We start from the raw sequence: 19,742 nt of genomic DNA, 5'->3' as shown, positions 1-19,742 counted from the left end.
TAATGGTGAATGCCAATTCACTCCCTAGCAACCAATGAGAATACCTTATCAACCGTTTTTGCAAGAGCTTATATCTTTGCATCAGAACATCGTAGAGACATGGGGGTGGGCTCTTTTGACTCATTAACACCACTGTAGCATTTTTGGACATGAGTTTTGCCACTGCAAGCACCACTCACATATTTTTCTTCATAGACCTAGCATTCCATTATTCTCAATACGAGTGAGACGATTTCAATGGGCAAAACATAGATTATTTTTGATGTATCTCATCTGAAATCATAAGGTTTCCTTAGGTTCTTTAAACTGTTCATTCAAACTTAACTTTACTTCATTCTGTGCCCTTTTTGGCTTGACCCCGGTGATTGCTGCTTGCAGCTATATTTATTATTATTATTATTTAGTATATCATTTCATACTTAAACTTAATTTTCCTGATTTCTGTTCTGCCATCAGTGCTCAGTTGGGAAGGTGAGCCGTCGGCCATCAGCAGAGATGCTATAGAGGACACACGCTATGCCAAAAGCACTACTGTCATTGATGAATGGGATGAGGAGTTTGACAGTGGAAAAGTGAGTCGTTTACAGTAAAGCTGAGCACTGCTGATACAAATTCACTTTCATATGATTGCAGAATGTGCAGATTATTTGAAGAGTTTGGTTCCAAAACCCAATAAATCCATTTTGACAAATTTCGGTAAAAACGTGTTTTCTATACCAAGAAAGGGACAAGATGAAAACTACTATTTTTTGTTACAACCTTTCACATAGCATCTTTACTTTATAAAAACATAAAAAAATCAAATCCATAACTTGATTTTCAAAGATTTATTATAAAAACGAATTATTTTTTCCACAAAATGCAATAAATCCATGACAAATTTTATTTTTAAAAATGCAATAAATCTATTCAATCAATGTATAAATGTGCATTCATCTTTGCCATGATACTATTTTCATTTAGTGGTAAATGTGGTAAATGACTAGTGGTATACACTGATAAAAAAATAAACATTAATGTCATTAATCAAAACACTTACTTTGTCATATTAAGATCACTGTCATTGCTGCGGTTATACTTGATGTCGTCACTTAGCATTTTTCACAGCGATCAGCTGTAAAATGTTTTTGGTCCTGCTCGATTTTCGTTGACTGAGTAAAGTAATGTAAAGTTTTTCATAAGATCCCCTGGGGTCAATGTGTTAGCATGAGAAACTTGATGCTGTCGGGAGATAAGCACCAGTCTCCCGAGTGCTTCGTGTAAATTATTAGATGTTGATGACTTACAATCTTTCCCGTCACAGAAAACAACCACAGGTTTATTTATGCCATTAAAGTATTAATTTGCTTTTTGTTTGTTTGTTGATCACGAAGTACAAAGAAGATGAGGAAAACTAGTACTCCGTGTACTCAACGCGCCGCCATTGTTTGTTTACATTGCGTGGAATGGTGCGCTGTAATATGTGGAGCGGATTTATTGCATTCTGTAGAAAAGGAGGAGTGGCGTATATCGCGTTTTGGGTAGAAAGGGAGAAAAGATGACAGAATAACACGGCGGTTATTGGATTTTGCGTAAAATTAAGAATTTACTTTTAAATACTGACCTGATATAATACTGATTCTTGCAGTAACTCATTTTTTTTTTCAAAAATGGCGTTTATCGCGTTTTGGAACCCAACTCTTAATTTTGACGTTCTGTCTGTACAGATGAATAATGTACAAATGTTCAATGTGTAAAGGGAATTATCCAGACCAGTATTATGGGCTGTAACATTTAACATGACCTTTACTGTCCAATGTGATGAATGAACTGGACTTTAATCTAACATTGACCACACGCATGTACTCCACAGATAAACACTTAAAGGTCTGCTTTCACAGACAAACCAGGACTAGGCCTTAGTTAAATTAAGATGTTTTAAGCATCTTTTATAAACATGCTTTACTGGTGTGTATCTTGAGAAATCATTTTGTTAGTGTAAGTTATTGTCAGTTGAGAGAGCTCAAACATGTGTCTTAGTCTAAGACTAGTCTTAAGCTTTGTCTGTGAAACTGGGGGAAAGTAATGTTTATAAAACTAAATTTCGCTTCTCTTTGGTAGGTAAAGAAAATGAAAAAATATAAAAAGGAGAAGAGAAGAAACAAAAATGTCTTCCAGCAGATCCAAGAGCATCGTAACAAGTGGTCTGTTACAGGAAGAGGCAGACTTGGATATCGACACTGAAAGGTCCAGCCCATCTTTAGCAAACATCTGCATTTTGCTTTAATGAATATAATCCATTCATATATATATGAACCATATATTACAATACAGTAGTACATACAAATGTTAATGAAATGTTTTTTGTAGGTGTAAAACATGGATCCTGTTCAGATTGGTTGGTGTTTTGGATGAAAAAAGCTGCAGTACTGTGATCTATGACTGAGGTCGTCTCCTGAGACTTTATAGTCACTGTTTAAAATATACACCACTAATACTGGCATTATGATGATGTTCATCTTAGATACTGAAGAATAATGCAGTGTCTGTCAGCTCATTTAGTCAAGATGATAAAGACTCGAGAAGGAAAAGTGGCAGCTCATTGGGATGTTAAAATTCTTGCCGACCCCGAGTTATCTGACCGGACTCTTAAGAAAAAAACTTCTTAAAACAAAGAGGACTTAAATGCATCCCCATGTGTCCATACTTCTGCTCACTATTACTTTGTGATATTTGAGCGAAATAAGTCCAGCTAGTGTTATAGAGAGATGTGACTGAATGAATTGTGTGATGTTGTTTTTATTTGCCACAGACTCATGGTCCTGGTGTTTTACTGGACATTGCAATCAAGTATTGCCTTTGATTTTTTTTTTTATTGATTTCTACACATGGTCGTCTTTGGTCTTTCGTGGTTTTTATGACAGTATAAGAAATCTTTTTATTAAAGTGTCTCCACTTTCGGTCAGATTGTGGCTTCTTTTATGCACAGTGCTGCATATAACAATGCAATATACATCATCCATGCAAGAAAAAAATCCTTGGGCCTTAACACAAAGCACTGTGTTTTTGCCAGGAGGGCTAAATTTCCTAATAATTGGAGTTTTCCATTATCAGTGGAAAGCCGATTTGTTGTCATCCTGCATCTCTTTTCTACTCTATGCAACTTCATCGATTCCATGGACAGCAATTCTTTAAAGGGTTTAATCCAGGTATAAACTATAGCTGGTCCAAACATCATCTCTGTCTCTTCATGCTGTCAGCACCTCATTTGCCGTTGACCAAGCATCCATGTCCGTTAACTGTACCGTTGTGAAATGATTTCAATGTTTCTACACAAATTAAACCATAGGAGCTAAACAACATTAAGAAGATTGTACAGTGTACCTTTTACTCTCTGTGATCCCCATCATCCTTTCCTTGAATCTTTCAGTTTAAGAAAAGATGCCTTGGATTTGTTTTTTGTTTTGTTAAATTGGATTAGAATATATTACAAATTATACTTGCAAAGATGTGTTATTAATGCACATTAATAAATGGAAGCCTAATGTATAAAATGTTTGTTGAATTATATGCGGGAAATGTTTTTATTGTTGGGAAGACTTGAAGCTCATGGATGAGAATGTTGTCAGACTTTACGATCTGTTCTGTTTAATCTCTCACTGACATCTAAAGAACACAGTCATGGTGTCATGGTTCTGTATCTAATGTCTTTTCTGATCAAGAGAAGTCGTTCAGTATTTCAAATACATAAATATAGATATACTGGTGCAATAAAGTTGTGACTTTTGTGAAAAATCTGTCTATTGAATATTTTCTTTTAGTTGACAGAAAAAGTGCATGTAATAAGATACAAGTTTTCACTATTCTGAAACAATACCTGTTGAGAGAAAAAGTACATCTGTAAAGTATTTTATGAAGAGATGGGTTTTTAATTGGTTTTTGAATGTTTCAAGAGATGCGATATACATCGGACCGGATTGCAATTGGGAGGTCATTCCACCAGCAGGGAGAAGTGAAGGGAATGTGATTTAGTGCCCTTGTGTGAAGGTAACACAAGACATCACCCATTTGCTGAATGTAAGGTTCTGGATGGGGTGTAGGAATGTTTGAAGGTGTGAAAGTATGCCAGTGCGCTCTCAGTGAAGTTTTGTGAGTAGTAGTTGTGAGACTTGTACCTGATATGTGCTTCAAACGGTAGCCAGTGGAGAGGGATGAAGAGCAGCGTTACATAAGCTCTTTTGGGCTTCTGGAAGATGAGCCGAGCTGCTGTGTTCTGAACTAATTGCGTTGGTTTATAGACGGTACAGGAAGGCCTGAAAGAAGAGCATTGCATTAGACCAGCCTGGAGATTACCAGGGCTTGGATCAAAAGTTGTACAGCATGCTCCGTAAGAAATGGCCATATCTTCCTGATGTTGTATAATGCAAATCTGTGAAAAAGGAAAAAGATCTGGGTGTCATCAGCATAGCAGTGCTAGGAGAAGCCATGTGCCTTTAAGATAGGTCCTAAGGATGTTGTGTAGATGGAGAAAAGAAGTGGACCATGCACTGATCCTTGAGGGACCCCAGTAACCATCTGATGGACTGTGCACCCTCCACCCTGAAGGATCTCTCAGAGAGATAAGATTTATACCATAGGGCGGGGGTACCTGTGATCCCTAGAGATGATAGGGTGGCAAGTAAATACTGTAAAAATACTGTAAAACAAATGATTTGTATAGCTATACTAAAATTTAGTTTCCCCCCAAATAAAGGATTAAGTGTTCCCTTACTGTTGTGAAGTTTCGGTTGTGACATTGTTGCGTTAGTGACAATTTTAGATGGTTTTGAGTCTAGCTCAAATATGTGAATAGGCACGTAGTTGGCAAGCACAGTTCTAAACAGTTGAACACAAAACTAAATTGTATGAAATAACACCCCAACAAATTTGGAAGGGAGAAAGGTGTTCAGTGACCTTACTTACTTATAATTAGGCACAGATTTTTTTTAATTTGGAAACATCTCTAAATGATGGGATTTATATCTACCCACCATATAGCTTCATGAGAAAGGGACACAGGATTATTTTCTATAGGGATGTGGATAAAATCAGTAAATGGACAAAGATACACCATTTTGGTAGTGATATGACAACACGGGACACATTTTTTTTACATAGTTTCATGATTAAAGGAACAATATGTAAGAAATGTATATCAATTAATCATAAAATGGCCCTTACATGTCACTAGACATTAAGAAATTGTTTTTATTTCAAATGCTTATATCACTGACAACAGTGGTCTGGCCAGGATATTGTCATTTAAAAAGTAGAGTTGCAGCCCTCAACTGATGTTTATGTTGTCATTTTGTGTATTGGCTACCAGTTGTGTGATTGCAGTACCAGTTTTAGCCACAAGTTTTGTCATTGCAATACCAGTTTTGGCCACAATCCTGCATACTGTTCCTTTAACAAAATGTATAATTAACTTCACTTTCTAATAAAAATTTAAAAGATCTTTCTTAAAACAACAATAAAAAATGCACAAAAATGTAAAAAAAAATCACAAGTTGAAGTTTAGAGGTTTGGACAGCCACCTCTTAATTGAGAGTAGACAATAAATATATATGCATGTATGTGCACCGCATAAATGAGTACACCCCCTTTGAAAATAAAGATTTTTCTCCATTTGTTAGAAAATATGAGACCAATTTTCTTTATTTTTTTTTACAAAATAGTTTTACTAAACATTTATTTTTTTTAACAAAAGAAAGTCACTGACCATCTTTAGGATTCAAAAAATAACGTTTTAATCAAATGAGGTTATGCAAAAATTATGAATATGTTGCAAAAAAATGTAATAAAGTGTAATTAACAGGAATTCACTAGGAAATGATGAATATAATTAATCGTCACACAGGTAGCAACAGTATAACTGGTAATTGAGAGTGATATTTAAGAGAGAAAATCCACTGTAATGTAATGGTGACAGAATAGCACTACATGGTAAAGAAATATCTCAAGACATGAGAAATAAAATCATTTCTTTGCACAAAATGGTCAAGGTTTCAAGATAAGTAGTTAAGCATTGCTAATAAGTTTGAATACTGTCACGAAAGGGATCCAAAAATTAAAAAAGGATGGACTTGTGAGAAGCTCTCTGCGATCTCCAGGACGTTTACTGAAGTTAACACTTCGTCAAGAACGTTTTGTGATGAGAGATATTAAAAAAAATCATCATGCAAGTACAGCACAGTTGGCTTAATTAGTGACATCATCAAAATCATCGTCCTGTATATTAGACCCCGTTCCTACAAAATTACTTAAAGAGGTATTCCCTGTAATGTCTGACCCAGTATTAAATATCTTCAACACATCGATAAAACTAGGGTTCATTCTAACAGCTTTCGAACTAGCAGTTATTAGACCGCTCATTAAAAAACACACCTTGACCAGGGAGATCTTAATAACTTTAGACCAATCTCAAATCTCCCTTTTCTTTCTAAAATATTAGAAAAAGTATTGGCAAGCCAACAATGCGCATTCTTAGTAAATAATAGTACCTATGAAAAGTTCCAATCAAGATTCAGGCCCCACCATAACACAGAGACAGCGCTGCTTAGAGTTACAAATGACCTCCTCCTAACATCCGATCGTGGTGAAATCTCAATCCTTATATCACTAGACCTTAGTGCAGCCTTTGACTCAATAGATCATACAATCTTACTCAATAGACTAGAAAACTATGTTGGCGTCAGTGGTCAGGCGTTAGCCTGGTTTAGATCATGTCTAACAAAGTCATATCACTCTCCGGTTAAATACGGCGTACCGCAGGGATCAGTTTTAGGCCTTATCCTGTTCTTGTTTATATGTTACCTCTAGGAGACATTATCAGGAAACATAACATAAGTTTTCACTGCTATGCGGATGATACACAGCTTTACATCTCCTCACATCCTAATGAAACACACTAGTTCTGTAAACTAACAGCCTGTGTTACTGATATTAGTGACTGGATGGCACAAAATTTCCTTATGCTAAACTCCAATAAGACAGAGATACTTATTATCAAACCGAATCGCTCCAAACAAAATATGTCAGATTACAAGTTGCACATAGAAGGCTGCACTGTGGTGCCATCTTCCACGGTTAAGAACTTAGGCGTGATGTTCGACAGCAATTTATCATTCAATATAGTCATATCTCCAATGTCTGCCGCACAGCATTCTTCCATCTTAGAAATATCTCAAAAACACGCCATATACTGTCTACATCAGATTCAAAGAAGCTTATCCACACACAGCATTTAAGAGTGGCAGCATTTAAGTAGAGTGTGACTTCAGCGAAAACACAGGGAAATCGCGTCTAAATGGGAAAAAGCTGTTGTGCACTAACAGATTAACAAGAATTCAGAGCTATCGTTTTACAGACTGCCAAGAAACACCGAAAAGAAAAGTAAATTGATCATTCACAGACCACGGGTGGGTTGATAAGTTGCTAGGTTCACTATCAAGCAGAGGTTTTACTTTCTACTTAAAAGTATTTTTCAATTATTTGTGTTTTGTCCGTGTTTTTCTTAGGAAAACATACATTCCAAAGCATATTATCATAATTTTTATTCTATTACATTTCCTAAATAATAAGTTTTTGTTTTACATTTAATATTTAAGTACATTAACATACTTTTACTCAAGTAAAAAAACACATTTTAAATGTAATTAGGTATTAAATGAATTTTAATATGCAATATAAAATAATACACAGTATGATTCTATGTTTAAGAATGTAGTGAAGTAATTTTTTCCCCAATACAAACACCCTAATAAAGCACAGATGCTTTGAAAATGTAACTAATGTTACTAAGTATTGTCCACCTCTGCTATTAACTCCAACTAAATTCAATTGAGCTGATAATAGTCAGTTTTACTGGCATTTTCGCAGCAGCCGCTATGAAAACCAGCCATTTTTTGAACGTTTGCCACTCAACAGGGCGCGTTCCGGCGTGGTCACGTGGAAAAGTCAATGCATTCCCTCTATACGTTCGCTTGTAAAGTTTATTCATAGCCGCTGTATTTTGCTACTTATATTGTTGTTAAGTTTGATTAAAAATTAGTTTTTATACCATTTGAATTCATGACGTAAAAATGACTCTCCATTTCCAGTCAGCATAACGTAAATGAGTCACGTTCAGTACTTTGTTGCATATTCTTTGCATGTTAAGTGTGTGGCTCACTTCAGTAGGTTCTTGTGATGTTCAGGCTTGTCCTGTGAATTTCATTATCAGTACATATAAATCATGCTTACATAGGTTCTGATCAGGTTACTGATGTGGCTGGTCAAGTTTTAAGCTTCATAAGGCTTGTAGCTATTTGGAGATACCAACATATTCATATGATTTGTCAGTGTTATTTATGTTCTTTTATGTCTGTTTAAGTCTTGTTTAGTGTCCTATCCTATACAATAGTGCCTTGTTTCTTGGTTTTTGTTTTGTTTATCACATTTAGTCTTGGACATAATTTTCACACTATATTAACACTACATTACATTGCACAACACAACGGCAACTTTTATAGACGCTATCATTTAAAATGCTTTATATCAGAGGCCTAATTATGATCCGTTGTTGACACGTCACCATCATACTGTAACCCTACAACCAGCAGACTGTTTAGTCTGTTGTGCGGGTATATGCAGTATGTAGGTAAGGATCTGTAGTTAGATTTGATGTGTGTAAAGGCATTCAGTACATAGTCTGCCGTTCCCAAAGCCAAATTCCAGAGCTCCTGACACTGCCTTGAGAAACAATACATGGAAAAACAACATTCCACAAATAGCTGTGGCTGTACCAGGCCCTCTGTGATTAAACAACGAAAGAACAAATCCGAAATATAACACATGCTGACTTGTAAGTAATTATAAAGGTTAGGGACATCATAGCAATTACTTACAGAACATATCTCCTACATTTCATTTGTAATTTTACACAGAAACGATTAACTTATTTACACAGATGTCTTTAACAGAAGAGTTTGCTGTGATTCATAAGCTACTTTGACATTTACATAATATTTACATAAATATCAGATTTCTGGCCCACTCAGCCACAAGCATCTCATTTACATGTGGAATGAATTGCAGATTTCTGTACTGCATCATAGTTGGGAAGTTCCAGTGATTGTAAGACTGATCCAAGAACAGAATTTTTATTTACTTTCAATGTCTTCGACGTAAGCAAAGCTAAACAGTGGATACAGTATGAGAGATACAGCTGTGATGCGAATGTGTTGTTGAACTCTGTAGTTGTCAGAAAACAAGATCCTCTTCCTTTATTGTTTTCTAAGAGTTTTGTTTATTAAAGCGTTTTGAAATAAAGAGTGCCCTTTCTTCTTCTTTTGATTGGGTTGTAATTTAATACGCCTGCATGAGTGTGTCAACGAAACTAAAAGACTCATGGTGTCAAATGTAGTCTATACTCTCTTCAAGCTAAATGTAGTGGTGTGTGTGTGTACTTCTTACATACTTGAACAGGCGTGGTGTGACTCCACCAAATTGCGTAATATCTATAATTATTATCAGTTAATTTCCTAAAATTATAGAAACAGTGTGTCAATCGGCTTTTCGTTTTCGTTTTTTAAGTGAAGTAGCCTAATCTACACAAATCTTCAAATAAAGGCACATATGAGATTAATGTTAAGTTTGTATTATATCTGTACATAGACACATGTGTTTTGCTAAATGCTACTCTTGGATATTTGTTTTGGTGGTGTGCTCTCTCTCTCTCTCTCTCTCTCTCTCTCTCTCTCTCACACACTCACTCTCTCTCTCTCTCTCTCTCTCTCTCTCTCTCTCTCTCTCTCTCCTCACACTCTCTATAGACAGCTCAGGGTGTGGATGGTGAAACTCAAGACTGTGGCTGTGTTCATAGACAGCATGTTTTGGCACTGAATGTTGGTTAATAAAGTTGCTATCTAGAAATGAAGCATCTTAAAAACGGACCCGTCTGGTTTGTTATATTAATAGTAGCCTATATATTTAAACGGTTAAACTTTATGGGTACATTTAACGAACTGGACTGTTCTTGTACAGCTGGCTTTTGTCAGACAGACAGTAGTAATTGGTGAGACACGGTCCGTGTGCGTAGCGGGGCGGGACAAGCGTCATGACGCAATGCGTTTGTTCCGGATTGGCCCGTTACGGGTAAAGACACGCCCCTTGATGACGATGATGAGCAACTGCGATTCTTCCGCTCGGGACTGTTACGTAAATGACCAGTTTATGTTTTCAGAGTTCATGTTCTAGTTAAGTTAATGTTGAGTTAAAGTTGAGTTATAGTTGAGTTAGAATTGAGGTATAGTTAAGGTAAGGTTAAATTAATTTCTCCGTGTTGTTGGATTATTTACACTAGAAGAGAGATGGTGCTGAAATCTGAAGACGGTGTCGGTGAGTGTCGAGATTCGTCACGCGAGTTATGATACTGTAGCTCTTTTGCTTTTAAATGATTATATTCTGGTTTGTATCCACAATATTGTAAGGAGATATGTAGTTACAATAGATTTTAGTTTACAATCGTTTAAAGACACAAACAACAATATTTCTGATATTGTTTGTGTAGGCCTATATAAACTTGGTGTTTTAATGTCATTTGCCGTCATGTATTGACAAAAAGTTAAACAGCGTTGTGTCAAAATATAAAGTTTCCTTATGAAACCGAATACTTATGCTGAATCCTTTCATACGTGTGTTTTTGTTAGCTCGTGTTGTTATTGTTGTATGCATTAGTTCTGTATATGATTCATTATGCTTCAAAGCTGCTTTTGCGGATGGATAAATGTAATATGATTTATTTCACGAATGGTTAGGCTTCTCGGTTTATATGTATGTTTATATGATTTTTTTGTGAAAAATGTGCAATAATATACTTACAGGAGAATATTTGAGGAATTTCTCTCACAATGTTTACTTGTCTGTGTGTTTTCATTGTTAAAAAATTCTTGTAGCTCACTTGCTGTGTAGAGCACAATGGTCATGGGTTTGAGCCCAGGAAAACACACACACACACACACACACACACACACACACACACACACACACACACACACACACACACACACACACTTCTCTGTTTTCTCAGGTTAATCTTTGCCTCAAAATAACTCAGATTTCAAACATGCGAATGAAATTGCATTTGATAAATATTGTCTTTTCTCCTGAAATGTGTTGTGTGTAGTCCTGGTGTTAAAACAAATGTTTTTCTTGTGGTTTATGAGATTCTCATACTAAAAGTACTCGGTGATCACTTTATTCAACTTTACTCTATTTCCTCACCATCTGTCTGTTCTGACATGATCTGAACTTCTATCTTCACTAGACTCTTTCTCCGTCTTGTGTTTTTAGCGTCTGTATTTCCAGGCAGGATTGAACAGGCCTCATCTTGTCTCGCGCTGTGTGTTTTTTCAAAAGCAAAAAAACACACAGACTTTAGACAATATTAATGATAGAGCTTTATTGCTTCAATAAATAATGAATTATTGAAATGAACTGTATTATCTATATTATCTGCAAAGTCACAAAGATCAAAGTCTTGTGATATCTTGTGAGATCTTCTCTTAAACAGAAAACACTTTTTAATAGCAATCGGCTCATTTGGACTTTATATATTCAGTTTTTTATGATCTCACAGTACCAATCATTTAAATAATTTTTGCTCAAGGCATACACAGAAAAAGGGGGCGAGCTGCTTTAGTGATGTTTTGTTGTCATGTTGTAGTGACGCTGTTTATTTCACACTGATTCTAAACCAATTTTATAATATATAATAATATAATATTTAGCTGCAGACTTATTTATTTCACTTTCATAAGACTCTTTTTGTAGTTCTGTTGATAAAGATTCATCTTCACCAGCTGTATGAGATAACTAACAGTGCCTTTCATTATGTAGTGATCACCATTATGCCCTAATAATTCCTGCTTTATCAAAGCTATTCTGTGTAATACACAGATACTGTGTGTATGTGAACCTTGTTTTTAACTTTGCTTGTGACATGTGTAAGAGGATTACAAAATATATATGTGAAACATCCTGTTTAAGTTGTGCGTGTAAAGGTGGATCTGTTTGATTCTTTGTATTGGGGCATAAGAAGACCTTTTTAGCAGCAGCTTTTAATTAACATGATTCCTGAATGCATTGAAAGGTCCACTGAAGTGCCTTGAAACACGCAGCATTATTTGATGTGGTGACATCATTTCATCTGAAACAGAAAGTCAGGGCAGGCAGGACATATCAAGTAGCCCAATAACCAATAGCGTTTTATTGACAGCACAACCCGGAAAAGCCACATGACATTATTAATATGATTTTGCTTATTTTTTTATAAAAGCTCTGTGCAGAAATGGGGAAAAGTGAGCTGATTTTTTCATTGTAATTTTATTTAGAAACTGTTTCCTCGGACGCACGTGCAGTAATGCGATTACACGTCTGGTCAGAACTTTACTTCCAGATTCTGTTTATTTAATGGTCTGACTAGTTGCTATACTGAACTCTTGAAGAAATACCTTGTCAACAATAACACATGTTTTGGTTTCCTACATGTTGTTATTTTGCTTTTATATAAATAAACTAAATGCGGGCCAAATGCGGCCCTCCAATCATCTTTTTCTGGCCAGCCAGTTAGTGCTGCCACTAAAAACTAATTTTCTAACGACTATTCTAAACGACGAATTTAAAAAATATATTTAAGTGTTTGTTATTTCATTGTGTCTATTTTATTTTGAACTCACCGTTGTCATAAACAATATAAATAACTTAAAGGGCCATTTCAACGATAGAAACATACATTTTTATTGGAAGTGGGTCATATTTGTAGTGGAAATGTAACATAAATGTAGAATTTTGTGCCTATTTGACCGAGAAAAGACAGAACATGACTTTAGGGCACTTTAGGCTCCAGCCTACTCCTCAGGCTTTTGTTCTTCCATCTGCCTGAGCTCTTTGCTGTATTGTGGCTCATAAGGTGCAATGAACACCGGATTAAAGCATCACGCTTGCGAAATCACCCTTCTCCATATCATATTGATTACCTTCCGCTATTATTGTAACTAGTCTGGCTCACTCCACAACGTCTGTTAGCTTAGCTTAGCATAAAGAGGGTGGCTGATCGTTTTTTTTCTGTCTGTGTTCGTATATTTTCGTAAGTCCCACCCACTGATCTGTAATAGGTCTGTAGCGTGAGTGGGTCGCACCCATTCCCCACCTTGGAAAATGAGGAATGAGTGTCTATAGTCTTTCACCCTCGACAAAGATACAGCAGTTCCTTCTTTCAATGACGCAAAATGACGATTTTTACATCACTGAAAGAAGGAAATGCAACACTAAAATATTTATTTCTCCCGTCTCAGGGGAAACTAAAGGAATGATGCACGACCATTCATGACTGGGGTTATAACGATACAAAGCTTAATGCAAATCGGTGAAGTGTCCCTGTAAATGTTACAAAAAAAAAATTACAATGTAAACAATATAAATAATAATAATAAAATTTCCAGTGCAAATATGAAATGTTTTACTTCTACTCTTTGATCAATCACATTATATTGCATTTTAACACAACTGAATGCTATTTTTACATATTATCTGTTCTGTTGTCAGACATAAAACGAGTACTATAAAATAGTGACTATACACGACCCATTACACCTTGTGTTTATTCCAACCAGCTGTTCCTTTAACTGCTGCTAAAATCCTGATTTAAATACGCAACATCGTCTGACAAAATCACCATACATTTACATTGAAGCTTTACTGCTGTTGCTCTTCTCATAATTGTTGTTGTGTTTTGAGACATTTTTTTATTTTAAATGCAAGTGATATAGCGCAGACAATTCGGTGCAAATTCAAAAATATGAGAGAATACACTGTTGTTGTTGTTGTTACACAGAACACGTGCACGGGCATACCGTCTCATAGTGAGGGAGAAAGCTCACACACAGACAGACTCACACTACTGCTAACCTTTCTTCAGGTCATATTAACACGATCAGTCGTCTTTGACAGTAACATCTGTGACTGTTGACGTTTACGCAAAAAAGAAAGTATATGGAGAAAAGTACATTGAAAATATGAGAGAGAGGCGTGCGCTGTCGAGGTGCTGCACACAACATGAGATAGAGAGGGCAAGGAACTACACTGCGATCAAAATGGTCGCATATGCAACCATTTGAAATGCCATTTCGACCCTAATTTTAAATGGGTCGCAAATGTATAACTAATTATTTTGGTACACGTTTTAGGAAATATGCTATGATTAACTACGAGCATTTATTAAAACAAAAAATTTGTTTTTTAAGAATACGTTTTATAACGTGCTCTGAGCCTTTAACACATCAAGTTGGCTTCATTTTGCTTGTGTCACATTGTATCCTTCCATGTTTCTGAACTTGAGCAGTGTCTTAGAGGTCTTCACGGAGAATGCGGGACCCGTATGGTTCCGGGTTTATCTTTTTAAATGGTCAGTCGGGTCCGGGTCGGTCCTAGTTTAATTACTTCGCATCCCAAGTCTGATTAAATTGTGTGTAAAACCCGAGTTGATCTGAGAACGGCCGTGAGTGCTACCGCGCTTGTGTGCAGTTTCAGCGTGTCTCCGGTTTCTATGGCGATAACAACTGGCTTTAGTTATGACCACACGCTGCATTTTCTTTCTCCTATTTTTTATAATCTTATTATAAATAAACCACATCTTTTCTAAATCTAAAACGTTTCCACAGAGATGGTAGCAAAAAAGCAACGCTAATGTCAAGACCATTGCACTGAACGAGCAACGCTCAAGCTGACTCAAGATATAAAAACGCAAAGCTTTAATGTAAAGTCATTCGTCTCCGAGACAGCAAGTAGACTTTTAAATCTGAAAAAATACGCTTTTTTAATTGGCAAGAGAGAAATAGAAAGTTGACGACTTTTACTGCTTCTGCTCTATCTAATAGAAATGATAACCATTATAACATCAGTCACATTTATAATCTATAGACCTGCATTGCCTATTAATATACTGTACATATTTTTGTATTATATTGAGTTTGATAAAAGGGGTCTTCTAATTTCTTCAGTGCAAAAACAGCAAAGTGTTTTATGGTGCTTTGACAAACAGTGTCAGCTTTGTTCATGGCAAAGAAAGTTTGAGGTGTTTAGATTAATGAACTATAATGTGAAATTAATATTAACGTTCAATAAATCAAAGTTTTGTGTCACACATTATTAGTTCTTTGTCACACATATAGTAGACTATTTCTTGTTGGTGGGTAATGATTGCCCTTTTCACCGGCTACCACCACAAGTAAATTTCAGATCTGTGGGAAACACTGCAACAGGCATGTGGTTTTAAAGATGGCAAGTAAAATTAAAAGCACATCTGTATGCAATACAGTTTTATTATTGTTCATTATTATCCAGAGCAGCTTAATATAACTAATTTGTGCGACCAAATCATGTTTTGCGCCAGTAACTGAAAAAGTTAGTAGCGCAAGTGCCACCAGTGGAAAAGGTTAGTGTAGTTCCCTGGAGGGGGAGATGCGCTGAGCACTCCCAACAATGAATTGAGCCTTTAAATACATAAATATGTAAATGGGAATAATGGGCCGCCACAAACAAATCAATGTATGGGAAACACTGTTTGCCTTTAACATCCAAAGACAGTCATTGTACTTTTCAAAAGAGTTAAAGGTCACGTTCTTTCTGATCCCATTTTTTAAACCCTAGTTAGTGTGTAATGTTGCTATAATAGCATAAATAATACCTGTAAAATGATAAAGCTCAAAGTTCACTGCCAGACGATTTATTTTCTTTAACAGAATTCGCCTTTCAAAGCCTACAGTGAACGGCTGGTTTCTACTTCCTGCTTTAATGACGTCACTAGAACAGTTTTTTGACTAAACTCCGCCCACAGGAATACGTCAGTCGCCAGCTAAGCTAACGACAAGCTAAGCTGCTATCAAATCACAACACTAAACAAACGACACAATCAGAACTCGATACGTATTTCTGAAGGAGGGACTTCATAGAACAAGGAAGACATCAGCATGTTTTGAGGACAGTAAAAACAGCGCTATACAAATAAGTAAATTATGTGAAAAATACAGCGTTTTTTTTTTACACGTGAAACATGTTATATTGTGCACCGTAAACACAATCAAAGCTTCAAAAACACAGAAAGAAAAAGCTTTAATAAACAGTACAAACTAGCTCGCCGTTTCATTAATAATCATATACTTACCTTGTCCTATTCTTCTCTGTGTGTGCATCGTCAATAACTCGTTTGAGATGCTTGTGCGTTGTTGTTGTGCTCCCGTGATAAGCCAGCGATGTTTGTAAGACAATTTGGCTTAAAATACTTTCATTCTTTGGAAGATTTCGTTCCTGATTCCATAGACTTACCATTTTTCAAAATCAAAGCAGTGAATGCAGGAGGACAGGGAAGAAAGATTATAGCATAGCAGATTAACCAGCAGGGTGCGCACAGCGCACACACTGGTGTGGAGGTGAATTACATTGAGCCATTTGAGACGGGAGACAGTGAATTACAGTGGGCCGTTTGAGACAGGAGAAAAAATAAATATGCGACTCCTTGACTAAGAAAATTGCAGTCCACAAATTTTCATGTTCGATTACGTCGACTATACGGGCAGCTCTACCGCCAGTCAACTTTGTCTGATTTAAAATCAGCTGTTACTTTTACCTTTCCACTGCATAAAAAAAAAAACTTGTATGACTAAATCGCGTGACACGCTGACCGGAAGTGACGTATTTTAGTGTGTTTCAATCAAAACACTGTGTGCAAGGGGAAAAAAAATTAATCCTTTTTTGTTTAACTTTATCAGTAACACTCGAATCCTTTAAAAACGATTGATTACTGATTTTAAATGATTGATCCGCACATTGTAACAGCTGCACGCTGACTGGCTGTTCTCACGTTTATTCCTGCTTTGTGATTGGTTGTTAGATTAAACCATATTGAGTAAAAAAGCCCAGAGCTTATCATCGTTATCGGCATAGGTTTGATGGCAATTTGATATGATATTGTTTATCTGCCCAGCCCTACATGGAGGTATTTATTTTTGTTAGTAGTAGATCGATGTAGCATGTAATTTAATAGAAGTAACAAAGTAATACTTTTGTCTAGCCCTGTTGATGACCTATAATTTAGTTGCATACTTTTTAAAGGCAGGGTATCTAATTTTGAAAAATGCTAATGGTAGCCGACCAGCAATGAAATCACGATCCCACCCTCCATTCAAATCGCCATCAAAAGTCACGCATCCTCCAAAACACATGAACACGCATAGATCAGACGGTCACATCTCACATGTCTCATTCACCAGTGAGAAAACTTTGCAGTTCAAAGTGAATAACATTACCAAAATAACCAACATATACAACTGGTTTACATCAGAATTAGTTAAAGCACACTTTCGGTTGTGTAGACGTAGTAATTATATCGTTACACACATTTCATAAGTAATACAATGTTTCATCAAAGTAGAATATCTGAATCCATCTCAATACAAACAGAGGGACAAAAATGTCAAAGTGCGTGCGGTCCGACATCTATCATTTGTTGAACATTTTTTGGTCCTACGCCTTTCACAGATGACACAAATTTCTACAAATACATTTAAACAACTTATTGATTGCTATCAGGATGTAAGAAGACTTTTACCAGCATAACAAAAATTTTTTTTGAATCAAATCAGACACCCTGCCTTTAACCCACAGACTGCTTACTGGAATGTAAGGATGGTATAACCCACAGTAAAGGTGTGAGAGATGAGGTGTGAATGAACTCTATTCCTGTAACTAATCTGCAGCTATGGATCATGGGTAATGGATGTGTCTGTACTGTGATGTTTCCTGTATGTGTACTGTGGCCACATCATTTCCTGTCTCATATTCATACACTGATCCCGCTTTGTGTTTAACACTTAAAAACAGTGTATGTTTATATTTTGTATATACTGTATTAGGGATGCATATCAATTAATCGCGATTAATCTATAGCAGAATAAAAGTTTTTGTTTACATCATATATGTGTGTGTACTGTGTATAATAACTTTGTATAGTTAAATGCACACACACATGCATGTATATATTTAAGCAATGTTTACATGTGTATATACATTTGTATATTTATGTATTATTTATATTATATATAAATATAAATACTTAATATATAAATATATTTTTTTCTTAAAATTATACATGCATGTGTGCATATTTATATATACATAATTATTATACACAGTTCACACACATATATGATGTAAACAAAAACTTTTATTCTGCTATAGATTAATCGCGATTAATTGATATGCATCCCTATACTGTATAGTCACTAAGTCAGTCATGAGATATCTGGCTGTGTTTGATAAAGCAGTGTTGAAAAGTTAGTGAGTGAAAAGATTTGAAGTGTAAGTAATGTTTTCTGTTTGTCAATACTGGTGACTAGATGTTATCTTGATGGTTTGGTTAAATTGTTGGGCTCACAGTCTCAATCATCTACTTTGATATTTCTCAGATTTCTCCTCTGTTCGGTAGGGCGAGCGGATGTTTGATCTGCAGAGCTTCAGGATGTTTGCTCAGCGCCTCTCATCAGAAAACACGCTGCTGTCTCACTATTGTTCACTATGTCCCTCACATGCTTGATACAGTCTGTGTGGTGGGATTTTACTCATGTGTTGAAAGAGTCTTCAGTGTGGAATAAGCACCACAAACAGCTTTAACAGTACTTAATACTAATTTAACTCTTTCACCGCCAGCGTTTTTAAAAAAAGTTGCCAGCCAGCGTTTTTCATGATTTTCACAAAAGTTTAATGGCTTCCAGAAAATGTTCTTCTTTAAATATATAAACATACAATATACCAAATGAAAGAACAGACCCTCTTTTATTTGCGACTTATTTATTACACATAAATGTTAAGATACACACACGGGTATGCTTAAATGCCTGTCTTGGTGACATACATACTTAAGGAATAGGCTATTGAACCAACTAATTGTGTCTATAATATGGAATTACGTGACATAGGGGCATGGCAGCGTTGACGATTCCATTTTTTAATTTAAGTTCGAGGTTGTGACTTAATTTTGATCGATTTCGTTTTAAAATCGAAATTGTGACACCCTTAGTCCATAGGACTTATCTATCTCTGTGGGAAACGATGAATAAGCTAAAAAACCAAAATGTTGCCGTTAAGATTTTTTAAGAAATCTGTTTAACATATCAAAGTCTTATCTCAAATGATCGAGAGAAGTCTTATTCGCCATTGACCCTGTGGGTGTGTGGAAATATCTTGAATGGATTGATGGCTTTGAATTTTGACCGTCTTAAATGGAGTCATTGAATTTCGTCCCTCTCACAAATGGGGTTTATAAAGTGAGAGGTTACCATGGCTACTGGTGAATGCTATGAGATCTGTCTGTCATATGGTGACTCAACGTTTGTGAGATGTATGGCTAGTACAGAGAGCGTGGTTTTTTTTACATTAAAATGTTGATGAGTGATGAATTATTTATGTAAAGAGTGTTGATTTAGTTTATTGATCTTTTATCTCCTCCATCAGATTCTAGTATTATTCAGCACAGGTCAAAGAAAGATTCATTCATTTTTGTGTTGTTGTTTTTTTTGCAGTACCTGAAGACCTCACTCCTGAGGAACAGAAAGAGCTTGAAAACATCCGGCGTCGAAAGCAAGAGCTACTGGATGACATTCAGGTTAAGATATGACATATCTTCATTC

The 19,742-nt window shown here is 35.9% G+C and overlaps 2 protein-coding genes across 2 annotated transcripts in view; both read left to right on the top strand.

Annotated features, from left to right (window-relative positions):
• Nucleotides 1-3,774, top strand: part of usp36 (ubiquitin specific peptidase 36) — a 58,693-nt gene extending 54,919 nt beyond the window's left edge. The window contains exons 19-21 of the mRNA XM_055183140.2: nt 457-572; nt 2,101-2,226; nt 2,350-3,774. Coding sequence (XP_055039115.2) covers nt 457-572; nt 2,101-2,223 — 239 coding nt within the window. The 3' untranslated portion in view covers nt 2,224-2,226; nt 2,350-3,774. The remainder of the gene's footprint in view (nt 1-456; nt 573-2,100; nt 2,227-2,349) is intronic.
• A 6,400-nt stretch (nt 3,775-10,174) lies between these two features.
• cyth1a (cytohesin 1a) overlaps nt 10,175-19,742 on the top strand; it is a 33,677-nt gene continuing 24,109 nt past the window's right edge. Inside the window, exons 1-2 of the mRNA XM_073856785.1 lie at nt 10,175-10,398; nt 19,635-19,717. Coding sequence (XP_073712886.1) covers nt 10,371-10,398; nt 19,635-19,717 — 111 coding nt within the window. The 5' untranslated portion in view covers nt 10,175-10,370. The remainder of the gene's footprint in view (nt 10,399-19,634; nt 19,718-19,742) is intronic.

Source organism: Misgurnus anguillicaudatus, chromosome 19 (assembly GCF_027580225.2).
Source record: "Misgurnus anguillicaudatus chromosome 19, ASM2758022v2, whole genome shotgun sequence".
Taxonomy (NCBI): Eukaryota; Metazoa; Chordata; class Actinopteri; order Cypriniformes; family Cobitidae; genus Misgurnus; species Misgurnus anguillicaudatus.
The sequence above is the reverse complement of the archived record's forward strand: the minus strand, read 5'-3'. Positions and strand labels throughout refer to the sequence as shown.